This window comes from Pseudophryne corroboree, chromosome 7, assembly GCF_028390025.1.
Source record: "Pseudophryne corroboree isolate aPseCor3 chromosome 7, aPseCor3.hap2, whole genome shotgun sequence".
NCBI lineage: Eukaryota > Metazoa > Chordata > Amphibia > Anura > Myobatrachidae > Pseudophryne > Pseudophryne corroboree.
Genome location: NC_086450.1, coordinates 445556117 through 445581976, shown reverse-complemented (window position 1 = coordinate 445581976; position 25860 = coordinate 445556117). Strand labels below are relative to the sequence as shown.

The following is a 25860-nucleotide window of genomic DNA, read 5'->3' as shown; positions in this document are numbered from 1 at the left end:
GCCTGCATGCCCTCATGGGAAAGGAAAGATTGAGGCTGAAAAGACGGTGTCTTTTTTAGCTGAGATGTAACTTGGGGTAAAAAAGGTTGGATTTCCCAGCTGTTGCTGTGGTCCCCAGGTCCGATGGACCGACCCCCAAATAACTCCTTCCCTTTATACAGCAATATTTCCATCTGCCGTATGGGATCTGTATCACCTGACCACTGTCGTGTCCCTGACATCTTCTGGGAGATATGGACAACGCACTTATCTTGATGCCAGAGAGCAAATATCCCTCTGTGCATCTCACATACATATATATAGAATGCATCCTATTAAATGCTCTACATGAATAAAATATTTTCAGTCAGGGAATCCGACCAAGCCAACCCAGCACTGCATCTCCAGGCTGATGGCGATCGCTGGTCGCAGTATAACCACCGTATGTGTGTATATACTTTTTAGGATATTTTTCCAGCTTCCTATCAGCTGGCTCCTTGAGGGCGGCCGTATCTGGAGACGGTAACGCCACTTGATAAGCGTGTGAGCGCCTTATCACCCTAAGGGGTGTTTCCCAACGTACCCTAATTTCTGGCGGGAAAGGGTATAACGCCAATATTTGCTATCGGGGTAACCCTACGCATCATCACACACTTCATTTTATTTTATCTGATTCAGGAAAAACTACAGGTAGTTTTTTCACTCCCACATAATACCCTTTCTTGTGGTACTTGTAGTATCAGAAACACGTAACACCTCCTTCATTGCCCTTAACGTGTGGCCCTAATGAGAAATACGTTTGTTTATTCACCGTCGACACTGTATTCAGTGTCCGTGTCTGTGTCGACCGACTGAGGTAAATGGGCGTTTTTAAAACCCCTGACGGTGTTTCTGAGACGCCTGAACCGGTCCTAATAGATTGTCGGCCGTCTCATGTCGTCAACCGACCTTGCAGCGTGTTGACATTCTCACGTAATTCTCTAAATAAGCCATCCATTCCGGTGTCGACTCCCTAGAGAGTGACATCACCATTACAGGCAATTTCTCCGCCTCCTCACCAACATCGTCCTCATACATGTCGACACACACGTACCGACACACAGCACACACACCGGGAATGCTCTGACAGAGGACAGGACCCACTAGCCCTTTGGGGAGACAGAGGGAGAGTCTGCCAGCACACACCAAAAACGCTATAATTATATAGGGACAACCTTATATAAGTGTTTCTCCCTTATAGCATCTTTTATATATATACAATATCGCCAAAATCAGTGCCCCCCCTCTCTGTTTTAACCCTGTTTCTGTAGTGCAGTGCAGGGGAGAGCCTGGGAGCCTTCTCTCCAGCTTTTCTGTGAGAGAAAATGGCGCTGTGTGCTGAGGAGATAGGCCCCGCCCCTTTTTCGGCGGGCTCGTCTCCCGCTATTTTTGAAGTTAGGCAGGGGTTAAATATCTCCATATAGCCTCTGTGGGCTATATGTGAGGTATTTTTTGCCTCTAATAAGGTTTTTATTTGCCTCTCAGAGCGCCCCCCCCAGCGCTCTGCACCCTCAGTGACTGTTGTGTGAAGTGTGCTGAGAGGAAAATGGCGCACAGCTGCAGTGCTGTGCGCTACCTTTATGAAGACTCAGGAGTCTTCAGCCGCCGATTTTGGACCTCTTCTCTCTTCAGCGTCTGCAAGGGGGCCGGCGGCGCGGCTCCGGTGACCATCCAGGCTGTACCTGTGATCGTCCCTCTGGAGCTAGTGTCCAGTAGCCAAGCAGCAAATCCACTCTGCACGCAGGTGAGTTCACTACTTCTCCCCTAAGTCCCTCGTTGCAGTGATCCTGTTGCCAGCAGGACTCACTGTAAAGTAAAAAACCTAAGCTAAACTTTCTCTAAGCAGCTCTTTAGGAGAGCCACCTAGATTGCACCCTTCTCGTTCGGGCACAAAATCTAACTGGAGTCTGGAGGAGGGTCATAGGGGGAGGAGCCAGTGCACACCACCTGATCTGGTAAAAGCTTTACTTTTTTGTGCCCTGTCTCCTGCGGAGCCGCTATTCCCCATGGTCCTTTCAGGAACCCCAGCATCCACTTAGGACGATAGAGAAAGTACATTACAGCCCCAGAGAGCCCTTCTGGAGTGGGTTGTACAACAATAAACAGTGCATTGCTCTAAAAACATACATAGCCACCACAAATAAAGTACACTTCACTCACCACTGTGTTCTTGGTGGATCGGCCCCGACACACGCCGCACGCAGCGGTGTCCGGCCGGAATCTTCTGATGTAGTGGTCCCGACACACGCCGCACGCAGCGGTGTCCGACCATTTTTGATACTCACCGCTGCCATGCTGCCGGAATCTTCTGCTGGATGGAGTGGCCGCGACACGCGCCGCACGCAGCGGTGTCCGCCAACTCAGGAGAGCTCAGTGTCTCCCTCAGCCGGGGCCCATCCCTAGCCGCACGCAGCTGCGATGGGACCCCGCCGGCAGCTCCCACGGTGCAGACTGGCAGTGGCAGAGCTGCCAGTCTGTGAGTGTGTGTAAGAAAAATAAGAAAAAAGAAGAAAATTCTTCAGCTAAACCCAAGTGAACCAGCTACCTCGGGCACTTAACGTAGACTGGCTTGGAAGGGAGATAGTAGGGGAGGAGCTAGCCACAGTGTGAGAATTTTTAAAGTGCCAGCTACCAATACCACCTACTATCTCCCCATTGTAACTACACTCCAGTGGCCCCTAGTGGATGAAGGAGAAACATACAAGTGACCAGAGGGAGTAAAACTCTGTTATAAACCCCCTCCCCCTGTTCTGCGCTGCCTGCCATGTGAGGTAATGGGAGCGCTCTCTGCCCTGTGTGGAGCGGAAGGCAGCAACGTGTGGCGCAGGTCTGCGGAGCTAGCCTCTGTACGCATACCCGGTTTACTTATAGGCTATAGCCTTTGTACTGAAGCTCTCAGTCTAAGCCGTGCCAGCATTTTATTAAAGTGGGTAAAGACCCCAGTATCTATTAATTAGGGCCCTCATTACCATCAGTACTCACAGTTAATTAGGGGCACCGGAAGGCAAAAAAGAAATCCGACCCTGATGCTTCGGATTTTTCTGAAGGAGAGATGCAGATCCCCTTTAGTAGGGATCAGTCTCTCTATTATCAAGACATTTGTCCCCCTTTGCATTAGGTTGACGCAACCTTAGGTATTTTCTTTTGTAATGGAGCAGGAGCTCCCTTCTGTGCTTGTACCTCCTAGGCACAATTTTTCAAACTGAGGGATGAGGGGCGTCAAGGGGGAGGAGCCGGCTGTTCAGACAATGTGTAATTTTTAGATTGTGCCACACCTCCAGTTTACAAGCTTCACACCCCTACTGTATAAGCTGTTCCAGTGTCCCCCTAGTGGATGAAAGAGAAAGTACTGTACCTATGGTAAATCATTTGATGGCCAGCCATACTTCAACTCACTGAGTGGGTTTAGTTTTGTTTTTTAAACTGCGTCTGCGGCTTCCACTGGTTCTTTTCCTCTGTTGTGGTACCTTGTATCTCTCCTCCTCTCCCCCTTATGTGCCACGTCTGAGAAGGGCAATAATTGCAAGCCTGCTAAGACTGGAGGTATTTCTGCAGTAACCATTAATAAATGTGTTTAATCCCATTGTAAGTCACTCAGGGGTAGTTGTTTGATGGTTTGCATTGCTATCATTATTTGCCTGGCTCCGCTTCTCCCATTTAGCATGGTGAACTAGGTCCTGACACCAGCAGGATGTATTACTCTTTGTTTTGCCAAAGAAGGAAAGTATTTACCTCTTGGCCGCTGTAGCTTCTATCATAGATTTAATTCCAGGTGAAGTGAGCGAATTGTCGTTTCTGCGGCGTTTAAACACTGGGAACGGCACCCCCTCTCACACCCTTCACCCGACTGGCCAAATCGCACAATAAAGTGTTTGCACTTATGTGGAAGATCGGGTTACTGTACAGTGCGGCATTTTCATTATAGCCAAATCTTTTAAACTCTTCAGGAATGAACGCAAAGGAGACTGAATGTTGGAAATTTTATAGGCTAATTGGAATAAGAGCAGCAGCAAAACATCTACATTAGATGAGCATTGGAAAAAAACACATTATGGACCTGGACTGCAACAAAATGACATTGACCTAAAATGAGCATTAATGTTACAATTTAGTAGTCTACACGCCATAGTCCTTTGTAGCCCCCTCTAGGAGAGGAACTCTCAATTTTATCCATACTCCAAGAGCAGGACATTTTCAGTCACAGAGAAGACAGACGTGCATTGCTCCCTTCCGACAGGAACACAAGGTATGCCAAGATTTATTACTGAAATTAATACTTGCGCATATAACAGCGCAAATGCGGATATCTGTATACAGTAAGGGTTAACAGATTTTGGGTTTTAAAATAAAACAGAAAATACACAGCAAAAAGCTTAGAACATGGGCCATATATTCTAATTCAAGTCTACAGTAGTTCTTATCCACAAACTGTGTGGCCAAAGCTTCCCAATCACGTATTTTGCCAGCAAGTGAACACAAGTTATCGTTTAGGAAGAGTCACAGCCAGTGGCTTACCTATGTAATAACACCTGCAGTAATCTATCCTAGTGGCTGTAGAACATAAGAACGTTCAGGTGCCAGGCTACCACATCCAAATCTCAGTGCAGTAAATTATGCTTCACATCAGCTATAACTGGATCATTTATTTTCCTATTAACATGTTCTATTAATCATTTTCTGTATCAGGAGGAGAAAGTATTGCATTTTATAATCTTGACCCTTGTGGCATACCAAGTAAAGCTTAGTTTGGGTACCTAGAACAGTGGACCTTACCGTTTTCATAGTGAGAACTAACAGGTCTGTTATAGGAGTCAGCACTACAACTTTGCCATGAAGGAACAATGAATGAATTACACAAAAGGGATTTGAATTGAAAGGAACTAAAGCTTGGCCAGTCCCGGAAAGTCCTTCATTTACAGAGCGGAGCCCCAGGTGGAAGAGCAGAAGGCAGCGTGCTGATGAGGTCTTGCTGGTCCGCCTGGTGTCGGACAAGGAAAGTTCCAGACGTTAAGGTGCCACATTACAAAGTTCTATGGATCCACGGACAGAAGAGTCCAAACTATTTCTTAGTTTCCCGTTGATCTCTTCTTTCCTGCACAGGAGAGAAAGAAGTCATCAGCCACCACTGTGTAACAAAGACATCTAGCAGTGTTTAGCCTAAGGAACTGGTTTCGCTCCTGTGGCACTACTGGTAAAAGGATACTCTAACAGCATCTGTGTCCATCTTTCAAACAGAGAAAGAACTACAAAATCCAGCATGCTGGAACTATTGATTATGTGGCACCCATAGTGCTCTTCTAGGTGCCCATCAGATGCTAACTTGTGCCACCTAACATGGCTGAATGCACTAAGCAACATGTGAGAGTCATACACTATAATGTACAAATACAGCCCAGCAGTTTACATAACCAGTAAGTAACAGATTGTCAGGACCGGTACGCAGACGTTAGCTTAGGAAATCTCCCTAGCAGAAAGCTGCAGCTGGTAGTAACAAGGGTCTGGGACCTGAGCTCAGGCATTCAGTCCCTGACGTTATTCTCTTCCAGAATGTCTGGTCTAGTAACAGAATCAGCATCTACACTGTATGTGCGATGGTTTTAGAACTGCTGCCTGTGTGGCTAAAGGTAAAATAAAAGTAGCCGATCTGATTGTGGTCAGCGTCTAAAACAGGCATGTCCAAACTGTGGCCCTCCAGCTGTTGAGAAACTACACATCCCAGCATGCCCCGACACAGCATTCTCTGACAGCAAAACTGAGTCAGGGCATGCAGGGAAGTGTAGTCTCTCAACAGCTGGAGGGCCGCAGTTTGGACATGCCTGGTCTAACAATACATACATCAATGTATGGTGTAAAGAGAGAGAATAATAAATTACTACTAAACAAAGACAGGCTCATGCACAGTTGGGCATAACCACTGTGGTTATTGCACCCCCTAAAAAATGTTTCTTATCGCACTGCGGTAGTGTTTCAGAGTTGATCGTAGCTGTGCTAAATTTAGCACGGCTAAGATCAGGCACACTGACATGCGGGGGGGGGGGGACGCCCCACATGTCACGCCCTACCTCGTCGCAGAAGTGCAAAAGCATCGCACAGTGGTGATGCTTTTGTACTGTAGGAGTAACTCCCAGCCAGCGCAGCTACTGCGCGCTGGCAGGAGCTACTAGTCGCTGCCTGGGTCGCAGTGGCTATGTGACGTCACGCAGCCGCCGCAGCCTGCCCCCCCCAACGGTCCGGCCAGGCCTGTGTTGCTCGGACCGCGCCCCCTAAACGGCAGACAAACGCCGTCCCCACCCCCTCCCGCCCAGCAACCGCCTCTTCCTGTCAATCAGGCAGAGGCGATCGCTAGCCTAAGACAGCCGTCGGCTTGTCACGAAAACGTACAGCAGCGATCGGGTCTGAACGACCCCCTTTGTATGCATACAAAATCGCAGTATGCAAGCTGACCGATTTAGCACTTATGACACGAAGATGGGGCTGAGACAGGGATCGGAAGGGACAGTCGGTGTACAGTAAAGATGCACTCATGTAAACACAGAGTACTAAAGAGGTGCTTACGTAGAGGTGGGATCAGTTGCAGGTACTCCACTAAGGCTGCATGTGATTGGCCGAATGCCTCTAAACTCCTCCCAGCTATGCTAACCTTCTCACAACGATAATTACACATCAATCTATTTGCAAGATTACTGTGAAATAAGTGGTCGGTTTGACGTAATAAAACATTTTTTCGTCAGTTTGTAATGGGGAACGCTACTAATAGGTTTATTATTTACTTAAAGTAGTTATGTATTTGTGCCTTGCTCAATCTTTTCTTGGACATGCTACCTGTGACTTTACTGCCTATACATCACACTGCCCGGCAAAGTACGGTTAATGCTTATGCATATTTTAGAGATTTTTAAGCATATCTTATTATCATTGCGTAGCCAATAACACCTGCAATTAGACGCAACTTGTGTGTCTACACTGAATTATGATTGGAGGGAAGATTTCATTCGATGTAACGTAGCGAGACCATGTTCTGTAAGAGACAAATAAAAACGGGCTACTCCTACCGTCAAGAACTAAACATTTTCTTTAGTTTGTTTAGGAATCCCTCCTTGTTCTCCCCTGCCTGCTCAGCCTCAGGACTGTCCTCAACAGCTGCAGATCTCTGCTGGGCGCTGCCTAGTGGGCACAAACAGCAAACAGTCACCATCCCAAGTCAATCTGTTCCACTGTACTAATTCACCCAAATTGTCTAGGGATATTCATCCTAAAATAGACCTGGCAATCAGGAATAAAAGCCCTTTATTCCTGCGGACCACACCCTGTATTTCTTTTAATGCGCCAATCCCGCAATGAATCTGAGATAATGGGAGGTCATTTCTACACCCGCCCAGTTTAAATCACTTTACAATATATGACACACGCGCTGATAGGGGAAACAGAAATAACGGCAAGTCCTTTTAAGTAGCGTCATTTGTATGTGTTACACATTTTCTGTACTTCCCCTTCGCAGAATATTCATACCGACAGTTATACTGGATTACAGAGCTTTACGCTACCTGTATTTGTGTTTGTAATCCCGTTCACTGTGCCGTCCACGTCAGTCTCCTCCTCTGCGAAGCTCAGCATCAGTGCCCGCTGACTGTCTGTCAGGTTCCTATGGGGAAGCGGAGAAGTGAGTGGTCCAGACGCCTCATGTCACAGCGCAGCGGGAACGGCAGTGACATCTCCCTAGCTCACTCACCTTGGAATCTTCAACTTGATATGGATGTAGTGGTCACCATAGCCGTAACTGTTCATTCTTGTGATGCCCTTGCCACTGATCCTAATGCTCTGATCTGGCTGTGTGCCAGCTGGTATCTGGGAAGAAGCAGAGCTGGGTGAGAAGGATACATGAACACACCAGACAGATGGGCAAAGGTGGATAGGCGGTGGAGGCTGAACACTTACGGCGACATTGATCGGTTCATACAGTCCTTGCGCCCGGGACGTCCCACCTAAGACTGCTTGCGTGATGGAAATATTCAGGTCCGAGTGGATATCTGCCCCATCACGCCTGAAGACGGGACTCCTCTGAACCTGTAAAGTAACGTCAGCATCGCAACATTTTACAATGGTGAGCTAATTTCAGAACCATTACCAAGGAGCTACCCAAATGCCATTCTAAAACCCTTGGACTGCACCACAAGTAACGTCAAGATGTAGCCAAGTTTAGGTCAACGTGGAGTAACACATACAAGTCTTCTCCTAAATCCCGGAAACATTCTATATTACAAACCATTTATACGTAGTCATTTATAAAATGAGAAATACGGACCTTATCTAAATATTGAATAGAACCGCATGATACATGAATTGGGCGCAATGTTAGTTTGCGTAACACAAAAGGAGATATTTTACTGGAAAGCCTTTCCGGGAAATCCAGAACTCCAGCACATCCCTTAATCAGGTGTGTGGGACTCTTTAAAAGGAAATGAAAATGAATTTGCAGACTGTGTATAATCCACTCACTTTTCCAGTACTACAACCCTGAACGGACAGAGTTAGGGCTCAGACACGTACACTGTTAGAGTGATGTGGGTGCCCTGATATCGGCAGAGTACTGTGTATTTGTGTGACTCTTCCCAAATATCGGTCATGTTGAATCGTCCGATGCAATATTTCTGGAGTTTCAATTCGGCCGCATCAGGCTGTGTATGCACTATTTCCTGTGTTCCTTCACATGGCACGAACGGGGAAATGTCGCAAGTGGAATATATACGTGCAAAGGAACCCACGAATCATGACTGTACACACGAGATATATCAGTGTGTATGGAAAGGATATCTGCTGGGTAACAGGCTGTCAGATAAAATCTCTGTTGGTCTGATAGTCATTTTCTCAGTATCTCCAGCATTAATGATTGTAAATACAAAAAGATTTAGAAATGATGAATTTATAGTTTTGCTTAATAAGATGTAATTTATGTATTGATACAATTGAAAGAAGGAAGCATGTCTGTATGCTAGAAGTCAGCACCAACGTACTGTCCCCCCTGCCATAAACTGTCTTTCCACTAATTACTTGTAGCTCAGAGACTGCAGCAAGATACAGGATTGAGCAAAGAAGAAAATCCCGCCAGTAGCGCCACCACCCATTCACCCAGGAATTCTACAGATGTGAAATTGGAGTTGAGAACAGAAGCGGATTAGAATTCTAACCTGATACAACACAGATACTTGAACTTTAGGCTATGGTGTTCATCAAAACACACCATATGCATTTCTGCTTTCCTCAATTCATACACTTGGCTTAAATATACGTTTAGTTGAATTTCACATATTTATTGTAGTGCTTAACTTATCAGCATAATAAATAAAAAAAGAAATCAGTGACTGATGCAAGACCCTGCAACATGAATCAGTTTTGCAGTGCACAGTGCTGCCCTCTGCTGGAGACAATCCAGAACACTTTCCAAAGCATCAAGAACTTAACTCTGTAACTAACCAGAGAAAGTCACCGACAATGGCGAAAAAGACAATAATAAAAGTCATCTGACTATACTAACCCGAAACGTGATGAAGATTTCCTTCTTTCCCACCGGCATCCGAACAGTCTGCCCATCTTCCACACCTGATGGAGACAAAGTAGATGTTCTTCCATTTCACACCAGAATAGATAATTGCCAATGGGCAACTGCCGGTATGTATGTTAGTAAATAACCACTATGCTGTGTATAAAACTGTAGTGAACACGGAGCGAGCCGTGTATGCACACTTACCAGCAGGCACCGGCACGGTTACAGACTTCCTCTGCTTCGTCTCTCCACTCCCATGGCAGGACATACAGGGATTGGTCATGGTGGAACCCCGCCCACCACAGCGCCGACACGTCGATCGCATTACAAAGGGGCCGGTGTTAATAGTCTCCTACAAAGATACAGTATGAACATATGGTTGGCCTGATACGCAACACATTATAATGGAGGCTGCGGCCTGAGAAAAGTGGGGATGATATTTGCTCCCCTTACCATGCCAGTGCTACTGCAGGTACGATACATTGTGTTGGAGGCTATGGCCTGAGAAGTGTGGATGATGTGTTACCCTTACCATGCCAGTGCCGTTGCAGTAGTGACAGCGCTGAAGTTTCGTGCCAGGCTCATTTCCTTTCCCATTGCACCTCTGACAGCTCTCTGTGATGTTAACCGACAGCTCTTTGTTCACCCCCTTGGCTGCCTGGGTAAACGTGAGGTCCATGATGTACTGAAGAGAAAAGTGAAAGCAGAGGATTGCTTATATCTGCAGAAGAATTGTTCCTCAGTTAAGATTATCCCTAGTGCTCCAGTTATGTCGCTGGTCCCATACATAATCTGCTTCCAGGGTGTGTAGCGGACAGAAACTCTTTACTTGTCGTGATAAGAGAACATTTACACACATGGAGTGGATGAGCAACAAACCCCTCACCTCTTGTGGCTGATCGAAGGCGCTACTGAAGTCGCCAAAGGGCGATCCTGAAAACTCCCCAAAGATCTTGCGGAATAGTTCTTCCGGATCGACGGTGGGACCACCTCTCCAATACTGCTGTCCACCTCCGCTGGCACCCGCTGCAAAATCAGCAGTGCCGTACGCGTCATACTGCTTGCGCTTCACTTCATCGCTGAGAACCTGAAAGCAGTCAGAGGTTTGTAAGCAGGATTACATACGTTTTACCGGTGGACGGGATGCCGGCTGTCAATATCCTAACAGCAGCATCCCGCTCGCCCACGAGTGGGAATAGCCCTGGTGCGCCGGGATTCCGTCTGTCGGGATTTCCCCGTCGGTATCCTGAACACCGGGATCCCAACAGCCAGCATTTTAACTGCAACCCTGTAAACAGAAGCTTGCAACATGGAGACCAGAAGCACTGCTTTTGGGTTAACACACAGTAGAGATCAACTAATTATTTCCAACACCAGACACATTTTTCCGTGCATGCAAGAACACACAGATTACGACGCACTTGTAGAATGCAGCACAAATACAGTGCTGCAAAAAGAAAATTACTTACAGCGCACGGCTACAGCATTAGGCAAATTTCCAGATTTAAAAGAACCGCTTATCTAAAGGAGATTACGGATTGTATACATAGTATGTATTAGGAAGTCATTTGGCCGGGTCACAAATCATTTTTGAGTATCGTAATCTTTATTGAGGGTTATTTCCAGCCAGTCCTTTTTTGGAAAGGGGGTTTATGTACTAACAGTAAATGTATATCTCAGTCTGTAATCAGATTCTGATGGGTTATGTTTCTCCCACTAGGAGGCATCAATTGCTCATCTCTCCTATGATCTCCCTGCGCCTCATCAGTTTACAAGTAGCCCAGAAAGGGGGCAATAAGACAGGCAGAACAGAGGGCATGCAATTGTGCGCGAGTTAGTCTTCAATGGCAAATGTGAAAGTCCTATACTGCCCATGTGTAATGGCTGCGGATGAAGACTCGCCCGGCAGTACCTTCTTACCAAATAATAGGCACTTTGTAATCTGGAAAAATTATGTGGGGACATTCAGGTATCAATTGACAACTTGGTCCAAAGTCACCCCCTCACATAGCTAGCACCCAAGGAAGACCTGCCAACTTGGTTAAGTGTGCCATCAAGTAGAGAGGAAACCAGCCCCCCTGTCTCTAGACTTGCCATCCTGCTACAATGGGACGCTGACTAGGAGCCTTTGCTTTTGGTCCAGCGTAATGCTTTATTAAAGGCAGTAGCTGCTGTCCCCTGCTCAGCAGCATGGAGTAATAACACACACAAGCAGAGGTGATATTGGTGCTAGACTCTTGTCCCAGGAAGTGGAAGGTGGACTGTCACATATCCATGCCATAAAGCTGCCAGATTATAAAGATGAAGGGTAATATGTTTTGGGGGTCAAATACAGAAGCATTGCGCCATAAATTAAAGTTATATGGGATACTGCACTCTCTGCTGTAATTTATATGGATATTACAAGCCACTAAACAGTTATGTGACAAAATAAAAAAGAAGGATGTAGGCCAAGGGCTTTAAATCACAGACATCCAACAAGACTGCTACCATCCGTAATAATGGAGGCGGTTATTCAGAGTTGTTAGCAAACCAAAACAGCAAGCAACTGGGCAAAACCATGTGCACTGCAAGTGGGGCAGATGTAACAGAGTTAGATTTAGGAGGGTTATATTGTTTCTGTGCAGGGTAAATACTGGCTGCTTTTTATTTTGACACTAAAATTTAGATTTCAGTTTGAACACAACCCACCCAAATATAACTCTCTCTGCACATGTTATATCATCTGCCCAGTTGCTTTTTTTTTTTTTGGGTTGCTAACAAACCTGAATAAGGCCCGGAGTGCAGTACTCATACTACACACGTCTCATAATGTACGATGAAACAACGACACCACAACTTTCCAATTACACCGATATCCATTGTAGTTTATACGTATCATATTACCACTTCTGTATATAAACCAGGGGTCATCAGGAGGGTGTAAACAGTTACCTCATATGCTTCTGCCAACTGAGAGAACTTCTCCTTGGCCTGAGGGTCCTCCTTGTTTGTGTCTGGATGGTATTTTTTGGCCAGCTGAAACAAAAACACTGATCATTTACTTACAAAATGGCAACAGTCTTATATACACTTAAGCTGGGTACACACTGGCAGATATATTGGGCATTCGAGCTAAGGGCCGATATATCACAAGCCTGTCAGTAGGTGACAGACATATCGCATTGGCTGTGCAGCGCAGCCAATGGCTGATATGCCCTTCTCAGAGGGCAGGTATTCTATATAGATTTGGCCTTTATAAAGGAGAAGCCCAGCACAGCTAGTTACCTACAGACCTATTTCCAATAAACTTTTTCTGCACAGAAGAGTCAGTCATTAGCACTGACCTGAAGGGTACAGAGATATGGTGGCAGGCAGGGATATGGATCCGGTCAGGGGCAGCTGGATGCTTTCTTCAGTAAGCCATTGCATACTTATAAGACTTAAACTACTGTGATTAATGATTTATAACTGCAGATTCTCCATGTTGTGTAACTACCACATTCACATGACACAATGAGCAGAGCGGATTTAGCAGACATTCTCCTACTCCCTACTCTGCCATGACATGGCACGGTGAGACCTGTGTCTGACAGTCATGCTTGTTTTCCCTCCAGAGAGATTTAGAAAAGGAGATGATTTGTAGAGGGACACAAGATGCATGCTGAATAAGATGCTTCATTTACGATTTAAAAGAAGAAGAAAAGAAAACCTAGGTGGGCGCTACTGCTTTAAATATTATTACACAAGTGGTTTGAACATTTCACTATGGGTAAAAATAAGATTTTACTCACCGGTAAATCTATTTCTCGTAGTCCGTAGTGGATGCTGGGGACTCCGTAAGGACCATGGGGAATAGACGGGCTCCGCAGGAGACTGGGCACTCTATAAGAAAGATTTGGTACTATCTGGTGTGCACTGGCTCCTCCCTCTATGCCCCTCCTCCAGACCTCAGTTAGGATACTGTGCCCGGAAGAGCTGACACAATAAGGAAGGATTTTTTTGAATCCCGGTTAAGACTCATACCAGCCACACCAATCACACCGTATAACTCGTGATACTATACCCAGTTAACAGTATGAAATATAACTGAGCCTCTCAACAGATGGCTCAATAATAACCCTTTAGTTAGGCAATAACTATATACAAGTATTGCAGACAATCCGCACTTGGGACGGGCGCCCAGCATCCACTACGGACTATGAGAAATAGATTTACCGGTGAGTAAAATCTTATTTTCTCTAACGTCCTAGTGGATGCTGGGGACTCCGTAAGGACCATGGGGATTATACCAAAGCTCCCAAACAGGCGGGAGAGTGCGGATGACTCTGCAGCACCGAATGAGAGAACTCAAGGTCCTCCTCAGCCAGAGTATCAAATTTGTAGAATTTTGCAAACGTGTTTGCCCCTGACCAAGTAGCAGCTCGGCAAAGTTGTAAAGCCGAGACCCCTCGGGCAGCCGCCCAAGATGAGCCCACCTTCCGCGTGGAATGGGCTTTTACAGATTTAGGCTGCGGTAAGCCTACCGCAGAATGCGCCAGCTGAATAGTGCTACAAATCCAGCGCGCAATAGACTGCTTAGAAGCAGGAGCACCTATCTTGTTGGGTGCGTACAGGACAAAAAGCGGGTCAGTCTTTCTGACTCCAGCCGTCCTGGAAACAAAGTTTCAGGGCCCTGACTACATCCAGTAACTTGGAATCCTCCAAGTCCCCAGTAGCCGCAGGCACCACAATAGGTTGGTTCAAGTGAAAAGCAGATACCACCTTAGGGAGAAACTGGGGACGAGTCCTCAATTCTGCCCTATCCATATGAAAAATCAGATAAGGGCTTTTACAAGACAAAGCCGCCAATTCTGACACACGCCTGGCCGAAGCCAAGGCCAATAACATGACCACTTTCCACGTGAGATATTTCAGATCCACAGTTTTAAGTGGTTCAAACCAATGTGATTTTAGGAAATTCAACACCACATTGAGATCCCAAGGTGCCACGGGAGGCACAAAAGGGGGCTGAATATGAAGCACTCCCTTTACAAAAGTCTGAACTTCAGGCAGTGAAGCCAGTTCTTTCTGGAAGAAAATCGACAGGGCCGAAATCTGGACTTTAATGGAACCCAATTTTAGGCCCATAGTCACTCCCGACTGCAGGAAGTGTAGAAAGCGACCCAGCTGAAATTCCTCTGTTGGGGCCTTCTGAGCCTCACACCACGCAACATATCTTCGCCAAATACGGTGATAATGGTTCGCGGTTACTTCTTTCCTGGCTTTTATTAGCGTAGGAATGACTTCCACCGGAATGCTCTTTTCCTTTAGGATCCGGAATTCAACTGCCATGCCGTCAAACGCAGCCGCGGTAAGTCTTGGAACAGACCGGGCCCCTGCTGCAGCAGATCCTGTCTGAGCGGTAGAGGCCATGGGTCCTCTGATATCATTTCCTGAAGTTCCGGGTACCAAGCCCTTCTTGGCCAATCCGGAACCACGAGTATCGTTCTTACTCCTCGCCTTCTTATTATTCTCAGTACCTTTGGTATGAGAGGCAGAGGAGGGAACACAAACCGACTGGTACACCCACGGTGTCACTAGAGCGTCCACAGCTATCGCCTGAGGGTCCCTTGACCTGGCGCAATATCTCTTTAGCTTTTTGTTGAGGCGGGACGCCATCATGTCCACCTGTGGCCTTTCCCAACGGTTTACCAACAGTAGGAAGACTTCTGGATGAAGTCCCCACTCTCCCGGGTGTAGGTCGTGTCTGCTGAGGAAGTCTGCTTCCCAGTTGTCCACTCCCGGAATGAACACTGCTGACAGTGCTAGTACGTGATTTTCCGCCCATCGGAGAATCCTTGTGGCTTCTGCCATTGCCATCCTGCTTCTTGTGCCGCCCTGTCGGTTCACATGGGCGACTGCCGTGATGTTGTCTGACTGGATCAGTACCGGCTGGTTTTGAAGCAGGGGTCTTGCCTGACTTAGGGCATTGTAAATGGCCCTTAGTTCCAGAATATTTATATGTAGGGAAGTCTCCTGACTTGACCATAGTCCTTGGAAGTTTCTTCCCTGTGTGACTGCTCCCCAGCCTCGAAGGCTGGCATCCGTGGTCACCAGGACCCAGTCCTGTATGCCAAATCTGCGGCCCTCTAGAAGATGAGCACTCTGCAGCCACCACAGTAGAGACACCCTGGTTCTTGGAAACAGGGTTATCATTGGATGCATCTGAAGATGCGATCCCGACCACTTGTCCAAGAGGTCCCACTGGAAGGTCCTCACATGGAACCTGCCGAATGGAATGGCTTCGTATGAAGCCACCATTTTTCCCAGGACTCGTGTGCAACGATGCACCGATACCCGTTTTGGTTTTAGGAGGTCTCTGACTAGAGATGACAGCTCCTTGGCTTTCTCCTGCGGGAGAAACACTTTTTTCAGTTCTGTGTCCAAAATCATCCCCAGGAACAGTAAGCGAGTGGAAGGAACCAGCTGTGACTTTGGAATGTTCAGAATCCAGCCATGCTGTTGTAGCACCTCCTGAGATAGTGCTACTCCGACCAGTAACTGCTCCCTGGACCTCGCCTTTATAAGGAGATCGTCCAAGTATGGGATAATTAAAACTCCCTTTTTTCGAAGGAGTATCATCATTTCTGCCATTACCTTGGTAAACACCCTCGGTGCCGTGGACAGTCCAAACGGTAGTGTCTGGAATTGGTAATGGCAATCCTGTACCACAAATCTGAGGTACTCCTGGTGAGGAAGGTAAATAGGGACATGCAGGTAAGCATCCTTGATGTCCAGGGATACCATGTAATCCCCCTCGTCCAGGCTTGCAATAACCGCCCTGAGCGATTCCATCTTGAACTTGAATTTTGTTATGTAAGTGTTCAAGGATTTCAAATTTAAAATGTTTCTCATCGAACCGTCTGGTTTCGGTACCACAAACAGTGTGGAATAGTAGCCCCGGCCTTGTTGAAGTAGGGGTACCTTGACTATCACCTGCTGGGAATACAGCTTGTGAATGGCCTCTAGCACAGCCTCCCTGCCCGATGGAGTTGTCGGTAAGGCTGATTTGAGGAAACGGCGGGGGGGCGGCGCCTCGAATTCCAGCTTGTACCCCTGAGATACTACTTGAAGGATCCAGGGATCCACCCGTGAGCGAGCCCACTGATCGCTGAAATTTTTGAGGCGGCCCCCCACCGTACCTGGCTCCGCCTGTGGAGCCCCACCGTCATGCGGCTGATTTGGAAGAAGCGGGGGAGGACTTTTGGTCCTGGGAACCGGCTGTGTGTTGCAGCTTTTTCCCCCTTCCTCTGCCTCTAGACAGAAAGGACCCGCCTTTTCCGCGCCTGTTTTTCTGGGGTCGAAAGGACTGTACTTGGTAATACGGTGCTTTCTTAGGCTGTGAGGGGACATGGGGCAAAAATGCAGACTCCCCAGCCGTTGCTGTGGAAACAAGGTCTGAGAGACCATCCCCGAATAACTCCTCACCCTTATAAGCCAAAACTTCCATGTGCCTTTTAGAATCTGCATCTCCTGTCCACTGCCGAGTCCATAAGCCTCTCCTAGCAGAGATGGACAAAGCACTTATTCTAGATGCCAGCCGGCAGATCTCCCTCTGTGCATCTCTCATGTATAAGACCGAGTCTTTTATATGCTCTATGGTTAGCAATATAGTGTCTCTGTCTAGGGTGTCAATATTTTCCGACAGGGAATCTGACCAAGCAGCACTGCACATCCAGGCTGAGGCAATAGCTGGTCTCAGTATAACACCAGTGTGTGTGTAAATAGATTTTAGGATAGCCTCCTGCTTTCTATCAGCAGGTTCCTTTAGGGCGGCCGTATCCGGAGACGGTAGTGCCACCTTTTTAGACAAACGTGTGAGCGCTTTATCCACCCTAGGGGGAGTTTCCCAACGTGACCTATCCTCTGACGAGAAAGGGAACGCCATTAGTAATTTTTTTGAAATCACCAATTTTTTATCGGGGAAAGCCCACGCTTCTTCACACACCTCATTCAATTCCTCAGATGGGGGAAAAACTATAGGTAGTTTTTTCTCCCCAAACATAATACCCTTCTTTGAGGTACCCGGGTTTATATCAGTAAGGTGTAATACCTCTTTCATTGCCTCAATCATGCCACAAATGGCCCTAGTGGACATTAAATTTGACTCATCGTCGTCGACACTTGCATCAGTATCCGTGTCGACATCTGTGTCTGCCATCTGAGGTAGTGGTCGTTTCAGGGCCCCTGACGGCCTTTGAATCATCTGGGCAGGCACGAGCTGAGAAGCCGGCTGTCCCGCATTTGGCATGTCGTCAAATTTTTTTTATGTAAGGAGTCGACACTTGCACGTAATTCCTTCCATAAATCCATCCACTCAGGTGTCTGCCCCGCAGGGGGTGACATCACATTAATAGGCATCTGCTCCGCCTCCACATAAGTCTCCTCATCAAACATGTCGACACAGCCGTACCGACACACCGCACACACACAGGGAATGCTCTTACAAGGAGACAGGACCCCACAAAAGCCCTTTGGGGAGACAGAGAGAAAGTATGCCAGCACACACCAGAGCGCTATAATAATACAGGGACTAACTGAATTATGACCCTTTATAGCTGCTTATTATATTAAACTGCGCCCAAATTTAGTGCCCCCCTCTCTTTTTTACCCTTTCCGTAGTGTAGACTGCAGGGGAGAGTCAGGGAGCTTCCTTCCAGCGGAACTGTGAGGGAATAATGGCGCCAGTGTGTTGAGGGAGAAGGCTCCGCCCCTTTTCCGGCGGCCTTTCTCCCGCTTTTTTCTGTAATTCTGGCAGGGGTAATTACCACATATATAGCCTCTGGGACTATATATTGTGGTTATTTTTGCCAGCCAAGGTGATATTATTGCTGCTCAGGGCGCCCCCCCCCAGCGCCCTGCACCCTCAGTGACCGGAGTGTGAAGTGTGTATGAGGAGCAATGGCGCACAGCTGCAGTGCTGTGCGCTACCTTGGTGAAGACTGATGTCTTCTGCCGCCGATTTTCCGGACCATCTTCAGGCTTCTGGCTCTGTAAGGGGGACGGCGGCGCGGCTCCGGGAACGAACACCAAGGACGAGTCATGCGGTCGATCCCTCTGGAGCTAATGGTGTCCAGTAGCCTAAGAAGCCCAAGCTAGCTGCAAGCAGGTAGGTTCGCTTCTTCTCCCCTTAGTCCCACGATGCAGTGAGCCTGTTGCCAGCAGGTCTCACTGTAAAATAAAAAACCTAATTTTAAACTTTCTTTCTAGCAGCTCAGGAGAGCTCCTAGTGTGCAACCAGCTCGGGCCGGGCACAGAAATCTAACTGAGGTCTGGAGGAGGGGCATAGAGGGAGGAGCCAGTGCACACCAGATAGTACCAAATCTTTCTTATAGAGTGCCCAGTCTCCTGCGGAGCCCGTCTATTCCCCATGGTCCTTATGGAGTCCCCAGCATCCACTAGGACGTTAGAGAAAATAAGAATTTACTTACCGATAATTCTATTTCTCATAGTCCGTAGTGGATGCTGGGAACTCCGTAAGGACCATGGGGAATAGCGGCTCCGCAGGAGACTGGGCACAAAAAGTAAAAGCTTTAGACTAGCTGGTGTGCACTGGCTCCTCCCCCTATGACCCTCCTCCAAGCCTCAGTTAAGATACTGTGCCCGGACGAGCGTACATAATAAGGAAGGATCTTGAATCCCGGGTAAGACTCATACCAGCCACACCAATCACACCGTACAACTCGTGATCTGAACCCAGTTAACAGTATGATAACCGTAGGAGCCTCTGAAAAGATGGCTTCCAACAATAAACAACCCGATTTGTTTGTAACAATAACTATATACAAGTATTGCAGACAATCCGCACTTGGGATGGGCGCCCAGCATCCACTACGGACTATGAGAAATAGAATTATCGGTAAGTAAATTCTTATTTTCTCTGACGTCCTAGTGGATGCTGGGAACTCCGTAAGGACCATGGGGATTATACCAAAGCTCCCAAACGGGCGGGAGAGTGCGGATGACTCTGCAGCACCGAATGAGAGAACTCCAGGTCCTCCTCAGCCAGGGTATCAAATTTGTAGAATTTAGCAAACGTGTTTGCCCCTGACCAAGTAGCTGCTCGGCAAAGCTGTAAAGCCGAGACCCCTCGGGCAGCCGCCCAAGATGAGCCCACCTTCCTTGTGGAATGGGCTTTTACAGATTTTGGCTGTGGCAGGCCTGCCACAGAATGTGCAAGTTGAATTGTACTACAAATCCAACGAGCAATCGTCTGCTTAGAAGCAGGAGCACCCAGCTTGTTGGGTGCATACAGTATAAACAGCGAGTCAGATTTTCTGACTCCAGCCGTCCTGGAAAATAAGATTTTACTTACCGATAAATCTATTTCTCGGAGTCCGTAGTGGATGCTGGGGTTCCTGAAAGGACCATGGGGAATAGCGGCTCCGCAGGAGACAGGGCACAAAAAGTAAAGCTTTTTCAGATCAGGTGGTGTGCACTGGCTCCTCCCCCTATGACCCTCCTCCAGACTCCAGTTAGGTACTGTGCCCGGACGAGCGTACACAATAAGGGAGGATTTTGAATCCCGGGTAAGACTCATACCAGCCACACCAATCACACCGTACAACTTGTGATCTAAACCCAGTTAACAGTATGATAACAGCGGAGCCTCTGAAAGATGGCTTCCTTCAACAATAACCCGAATTAGTTAACAATAACTATGTACAATTTATGCAGATAATCCGCACTTGGGATGGGCGCCCAGCATCCACTACGGACTCCGAGAAATAGATTTATCGGTAAGTAAAATCTTATTTTCTCTATCGTCCTAGTGGATGCTGGGGTTCCTGAAAGGACCATGGGGATTATACCAAAGCTCCCAAACGGGCGGGAGAGTGCGGATGACTCTGCAGCACCGAATGAGAGAACTCCAGGTCCTCCTTAGCCAGAGTATCAAATTTGTAAAATTTTACAAACGTGTTCTCCCCTGACCACGTAGCTGCTCGGCAAAGTTGTAATGCCGAGACCCCTCGGGCAGCCGCCCAAGATGAGCCCACCTTCCTTGTGGAGTGGGCCTTTACAGATTTAGGCTGTGGCAGGCCTGCCACAGAATGTGCAAGTTGGATTGTGCTACAGATCCAACGAGCAATCGTCTGCTTAGACGCAGGAGCACCCATCTTGTTGGGTGCATACAATATAAACAACGAGTCAGATTTTCTGACTCCAGCTGTCCTTGCAATATATATTTTTAATGCTCTGACAACGTCCAGTAACTTGGAGTCCTCCAAGTCACTTGTAGCCGCAGGCACTACAATAGGCTGGTTCAGATGAAATGCTGACACCACCTTAGGGAGAAAATGCGGACGAGTCCGCAGTTCTGCCCTGTCCGAATGGAAAATCAGATATGGGCTTTTGTAAGATAAAGCTGCCAATTCTGATACTCTCCTGGCAGAAGCCAGGGCTAGAAGCATGGTCACTTTCCAAGTGAGATATTTCAAATCCACCTTATTTAGTGGTTCAAACCAATGAGATTTTAGAAAGTCCAAAACCACATTGAGATCCCACGGTGCCACTGGAGGCACCACAGGAGGCTGTATATGCAGCACTCCCTTAACAAAGGTCTGGACTTCAGGGACTGAAGCCAATTCTTTTTGAAAGAAAATCGACAGGGCCGAAATGTGAACCTTAATAGATCCCAATTTGAGACCCATAGACAATCCTGATTGCAGGAAATGTAGGAATCGACCCAGTTGAAATTCCTCCGTCGGAGCACTCCGATCTTCGCACCACGCAACATATTTTCGCCAAATTCGGTGATAATGTTGCACGGTTACTTCCTTCCTTGCTTTAATCAAAGTAGGAATTACTTCTTCCGGCATGCCTTTTTCCTTTAGGATCCGGCGTTCAACCGCCATGCCGTCAAACGCAGCCGCGGTAAGTCTTGAAACAGACAGGGACCCTGCTGAAGCAAGTCCCTCCTTAGAGGTAGAGGCCACGGATCTTCCGTGATCATCTCTTGAAGTTCCGGGTACCAAGTCCTTCTTGGCCAATCCGGAACCACTAGTATCGTTCTTACGCCTCTTTGCCGTATAATTCTCAATACTTTTGGTATGAGAGGCAGAGGAGGAAACACATACACCGACTGGTACACCCAAGGCGTTACCAGCGCGTCCACAGCTATTGCCTGCGGATCTCTTGACCTGGCGCAATACCTGTCCAGTTTTTTGTTGAGGCGAGACGCCATCATGTCCACCATTGGTCTTTCCCAACGGGTTACCAGCATGTGGAAGACTTCTGGATGAAGTCCCCACTCTCCCGGGTGAAGATCGTGTCTGCTGAGGAAGTCTGCTTCCCAGTTGTCCACTCCCGGGATGAACACTGCTGACAGTGCTATCACATGATTCTCTGCCCAGCGAAGAATCCTTGCAGCTTCTGCCATTGCACTCCTGCTTCTTGTGCCGCCCTGTCTGTTCACATGGGCGACTGCCGTGATGTTGTCCGACTGGATCAATACCGGTTTTCCCTGAAGCAGAGGTTCTGCCTGGCTTAGAGCATTGTATATTGCTCTTAGTTCCAGAATGTTTATGTGAAGAGACGTTTCCAGGCTCGTCCATACTCCCTGGAAGTTTCTTCCTTGTGTGACTGCTCCCCAGCCTCTCAGGCTGGCGTCCGTGGTCACCAGGATCCAATCCTGTATGCCGAATCTGCGGCCCTCCAATAGATGAGGACTCTGCAACCACCACAGAAGAGACACCCTTGTCCTTGGAGACAGGGTTATCCGTAGGTGCATCTGAAGATGCGACCCTGACCATTTGTCCAACAGATCCCTTTGGAAAATTCTTGCGTGGAATCTGCCGAATGGAATTGCTTCGTAAGAAGCCACCATTTTTCCCAGGACTCTTGTGCATTGATGTACAGACACCTTTCCTGGTTTTAGGAGGTTCCTGACAAGGTCGGATAACTCCTTGGCTTTTTCCTCCGGGAGAAAAACCTTTTTCTGAACCGTGTCCAGAATCATCCCTAGGAACAGCAGACGAGTTGTCGGCATTAACTGGGATTTTGGAATATTCAGAATCCACCCGTGCTGTTTTAGCACTTCTTGAGACAGTGCTAATCCCATCTCTAGCTGTTCTCTGGACCTCGCCCTTATTAGGAGATCGTCCAAGTATGGGATAATTAATATGCCTTTTCTTCGAAGAAGAATCATCATCTCGGCCATTACCTTTGTAAAGATCCGAGGTGCCGTGGACAATCCGAACGGCAGCGTCTGAAACTGATAGTGACAGTTTTGTACAACGAACCTGAGGTACCCCTGGTGTGAGGGGTAAATTGGAACGTGGAGATACGCATCCTTGATGTCCAAGGATACCATAAAGTCCCCCTCTTCCAGGTTCGCTATCACTGCTCTGAGTGACTCCATCTTGAACTTGAACTTCTTTATGTACAGGTTCAAGGACTTCAGATTTAGAATAGGCCTTACCGAGCCATCCGGCTTCGGTACCACAAAAAAAGTGGAATAATACCCCTTCCCTTGTTGTAGAAGAGGTACCTTGACTATCACCTGCTGAGAGTACAGCTTGTGAATGGCTTCCAAAACCGTCTCCCTTTCGGAGGGGGACGTTGGTAAAGCAGACTTCAGGAAACGGCGAGGTGGATCTGTCTCTAATTCCAACCTGTACCCTTGAGATATTATCTGCAGGATCCAGGGATCTACCTGCGAGTGAGCCCACTGCGCGCTGTAATTTTTGAGACGACCGCCCACCGTCCCCGAGTCCGCTTGAGAAGCCCCAGCGTCATGCTGAGGCTTTTGTAGAAGCCGGGGAGGGCTTCTGTTCCTGGGAAGGAGCTGCGTGTTGCTGTCTCTTCCCTCGACCTCTGCCTCGTGGCAGATATGAATAGCCCTTTGCTCTCTTATTTTTAAAGGAACGAAAGGGCTGCGGTTGAAAAGTCGGTGCCTTTTTCTGTTGGGGAGTGACTTGAGGTAGAAAGGTGGATTTCCCGGCTGTAGCCGTGGCCACCAAATCTGATAGACCGACTCCAAATAACTCCTCCCCTTTATACGGCAAAACTTCCATATGCCGTTTTGAATCCGCATCGCCTGTCCACTGTCGCGTCCATAAAGCTCTTCTGGCCGAAATGGACATAGCACTTACCCGTGATGCCAGTGTGCAGATATCCCTCTGTGCATCACGCATATAAAGAAATGCATCCTTTATTTGTTCTAACGACAGTAAAATATTGTCCCTGTCCAGGGTATCAATATTTTCAATCAGGGACTCTGACCAAACTACCCCAGCACTGCCCATCCAGGCAGTCGCTACAGCTGGTCGTAGTATAACACCTGCATGTGTGTATATACTTTTTTGGATATTTTCCATCCTCCTATCTGATGGATCTTTAAGTGCGGCCGTCTCAGGAGAGGGTAACGCCACTTGTTTAGATAAGCGTGTTAGCGCCTTGTCCACCCTAGGAGGTGTTTCCCAGCGCTCCCTAACCTCTGGCGGGAAAGGGTATAATGCCAATAATTTCTTTGAAATTATCAGCTTTTTATCAGGGGCAACCCACGCTTCATTACACACGTCATTTAATTCTTCTGATTCAGGAAAAACTATAGGTAGTTTTTTCACACCCCACATAATACCCTGTTTAGTGGTACCTGTAGTATCAGCTAAATGTAACGCCTCCTTCATTGCCAAAATCATATAACGTGTGGCCCTACTGGAAAATACGGTTGAATCGTCACCGTCACCACTGGAGTCAGTGCCTGCGTCTGGGTCTGTGTCGACCGACTGAGGCAAAGGGCGTTTCACAGCCCCTGACGGTGTTTGAGTCGCCTGGACAGGCACTAATTGATTGTCCGGCCGCCTCATGTCGTCAAACGACTGCTTTAGCGTGTTGACACTATCCCGTAGTTCCATAAATAAAGGCATCCATTCTGGTGTCGACTCCCTAGGGGGTGACATCCTCATATTTGGCAATTGCTCCGCCTCCACACCAATATCGTCCTCATACATGTCGACACACACGTACCGACACACAGCAGACACACAGGGAATGCTCCTAACGAAGACAGGACCCACTAGCCCTTTGGGGAGACAGAGGGAGAGTTTGCCAGCACACACCAAAAGCGCTATATATATATCAGGGATAGCCTTATAATAAGTGCTCCCTTATAGCGGCTTTGTTATATCAAAATATCGCCATAAATTTGCCCCCCCCTCTCTGTTTTACCCTGTTTCTGTAGTGCAGTGCAGGGGAGAGACTTGGGAGCCGTCCTGACCAGCGGAGCTGTGAGAGGAAATGGCGCCGTGTGCTGAGGAGATAGGCCCCGCCCCTTTTCTGGCGGGCTCGTCTCCCGCTATTTAGAAAAATCAGGCAGGGGTTAAATATCTCCATATAGCCTCTAGGGGCTATATGTGAGGTATTTTTAGCCAAAATAGGTATTCATTTGCCTCCCAGGGCGCCCCCCTCCCAGCGCCCTGCACCCTCAGTGACTGCCGTGTGAAGTGTGCTGAGAGGAAAATGGCGCACAGCTGCAGTGCTGTGCGCTACCTTTAGAAGACTGCAGGAGTCTTCAGCCGCCGATTCTGGACCTCTTCTGACTTCAGCATCTGCAAGGGGGCCGGCGGCGCGGCTCCGGTGACCATCCAGGCTGTACCTGTGATCGTCCCTCTGGAGCTTGATGTCCAGTAGCCAAGAAGCCAATCCATCCTGCACGCAGGTGAGTTGACTCCTTCTCCCCTCAGTCCCTCGCTGCAGTGATCCTGTTGCCAGCAGGAATCACTGTAAAATAAAAAACCTAGCTAAACTTTTTCTAAGCAGCTCTTTAGGAGAGCCACCTAGATTGCACCCTTCTCGGCCGGGCACAAAAATCTAACTGGAGTCTGGAGGAGGGTCATAGGGGGAGGAGCCAGTGCACACCACCTGATCTGAAAAAGCTTTACTTTTTGTGCCCTGTCTCCTGCGGAGCCGCTATTCCCCATGGTCCTTTCAGGAACCCCAGCATCCACTAGGACGATAGAGAAACATATTTTCAGGGCCCTGACTACGTCCAGCAACTTGGAGTCCTCCAAGTCCCTAGTAGCCACAGGTACCACAATAGGTTGATTCATGTGAAACGCTGAAACCACCTTAGGGAGAAATTGAGGACGAGTCCTCAATTCCGCCCTATCCGAATGAAATATCAGGTAAGGGCTTTTATAGGATAAAGCCGCCAATTCTGATACGCGCCTGGCTGAAGCCAGGGCCAACAGCATTACCACTTTCCATGTGAGATATTTCAAATCCACTGTGGCAAGTGGTTCAAACCAATGTGATTTTAGGAACCCTAAAACTACATT

The 25860-nt window shown here is 47.8% G+C and overlaps 1 protein-coding gene across 2 annotated transcripts in view; it reads right to left on the bottom strand.

Annotated features, from left to right (window-relative positions):
* Positions 1–3984: 3984 nt before the first annotated feature.
* Positions 3985–25860, bottom strand: part of DNAJA3 (DnaJ heat shock protein family (Hsp40) member A3) — a 29284-nt gene continuing 7408 nt past the window's right edge. The window contains exons 3-12 of one of the 2 annotated variants that reach the window (XM_063934977.1): positions 12494–12577; positions 10446–10646; positions 10092–10244; positions 9764–9911; positions 9551–9615; positions 7954–8082; positions 7748–7863; positions 7563–7660; positions 7071–7182; positions 3985–5110 (exon numbers count right to left, since the gene is read on the bottom strand). In XM_063934977.1, the coding sequence (XP_063791047.1) occupies positions 7073–7182; positions 7563–7660; positions 7748–7863; positions 7954–8082; positions 9551–9615; positions 9764–9911; positions 10092–10244; positions 10446–10646; positions 12494–12577 (1104 nt within the window). In that variant the 3' untranslated portion in view covers positions 3985–5110; positions 7071–7072. The remainder of the gene's footprint in view (positions 5111–7070; positions 7183–7562; positions 7661–7747; positions 7864–7953; positions 8083–9550; positions 9616–9763; positions 9912–10091; positions 10245–10445; positions 10647–12493; positions 12578–25860) is intronic. The other variant, XM_063934978.1, reaches the window with a different exon arrangement.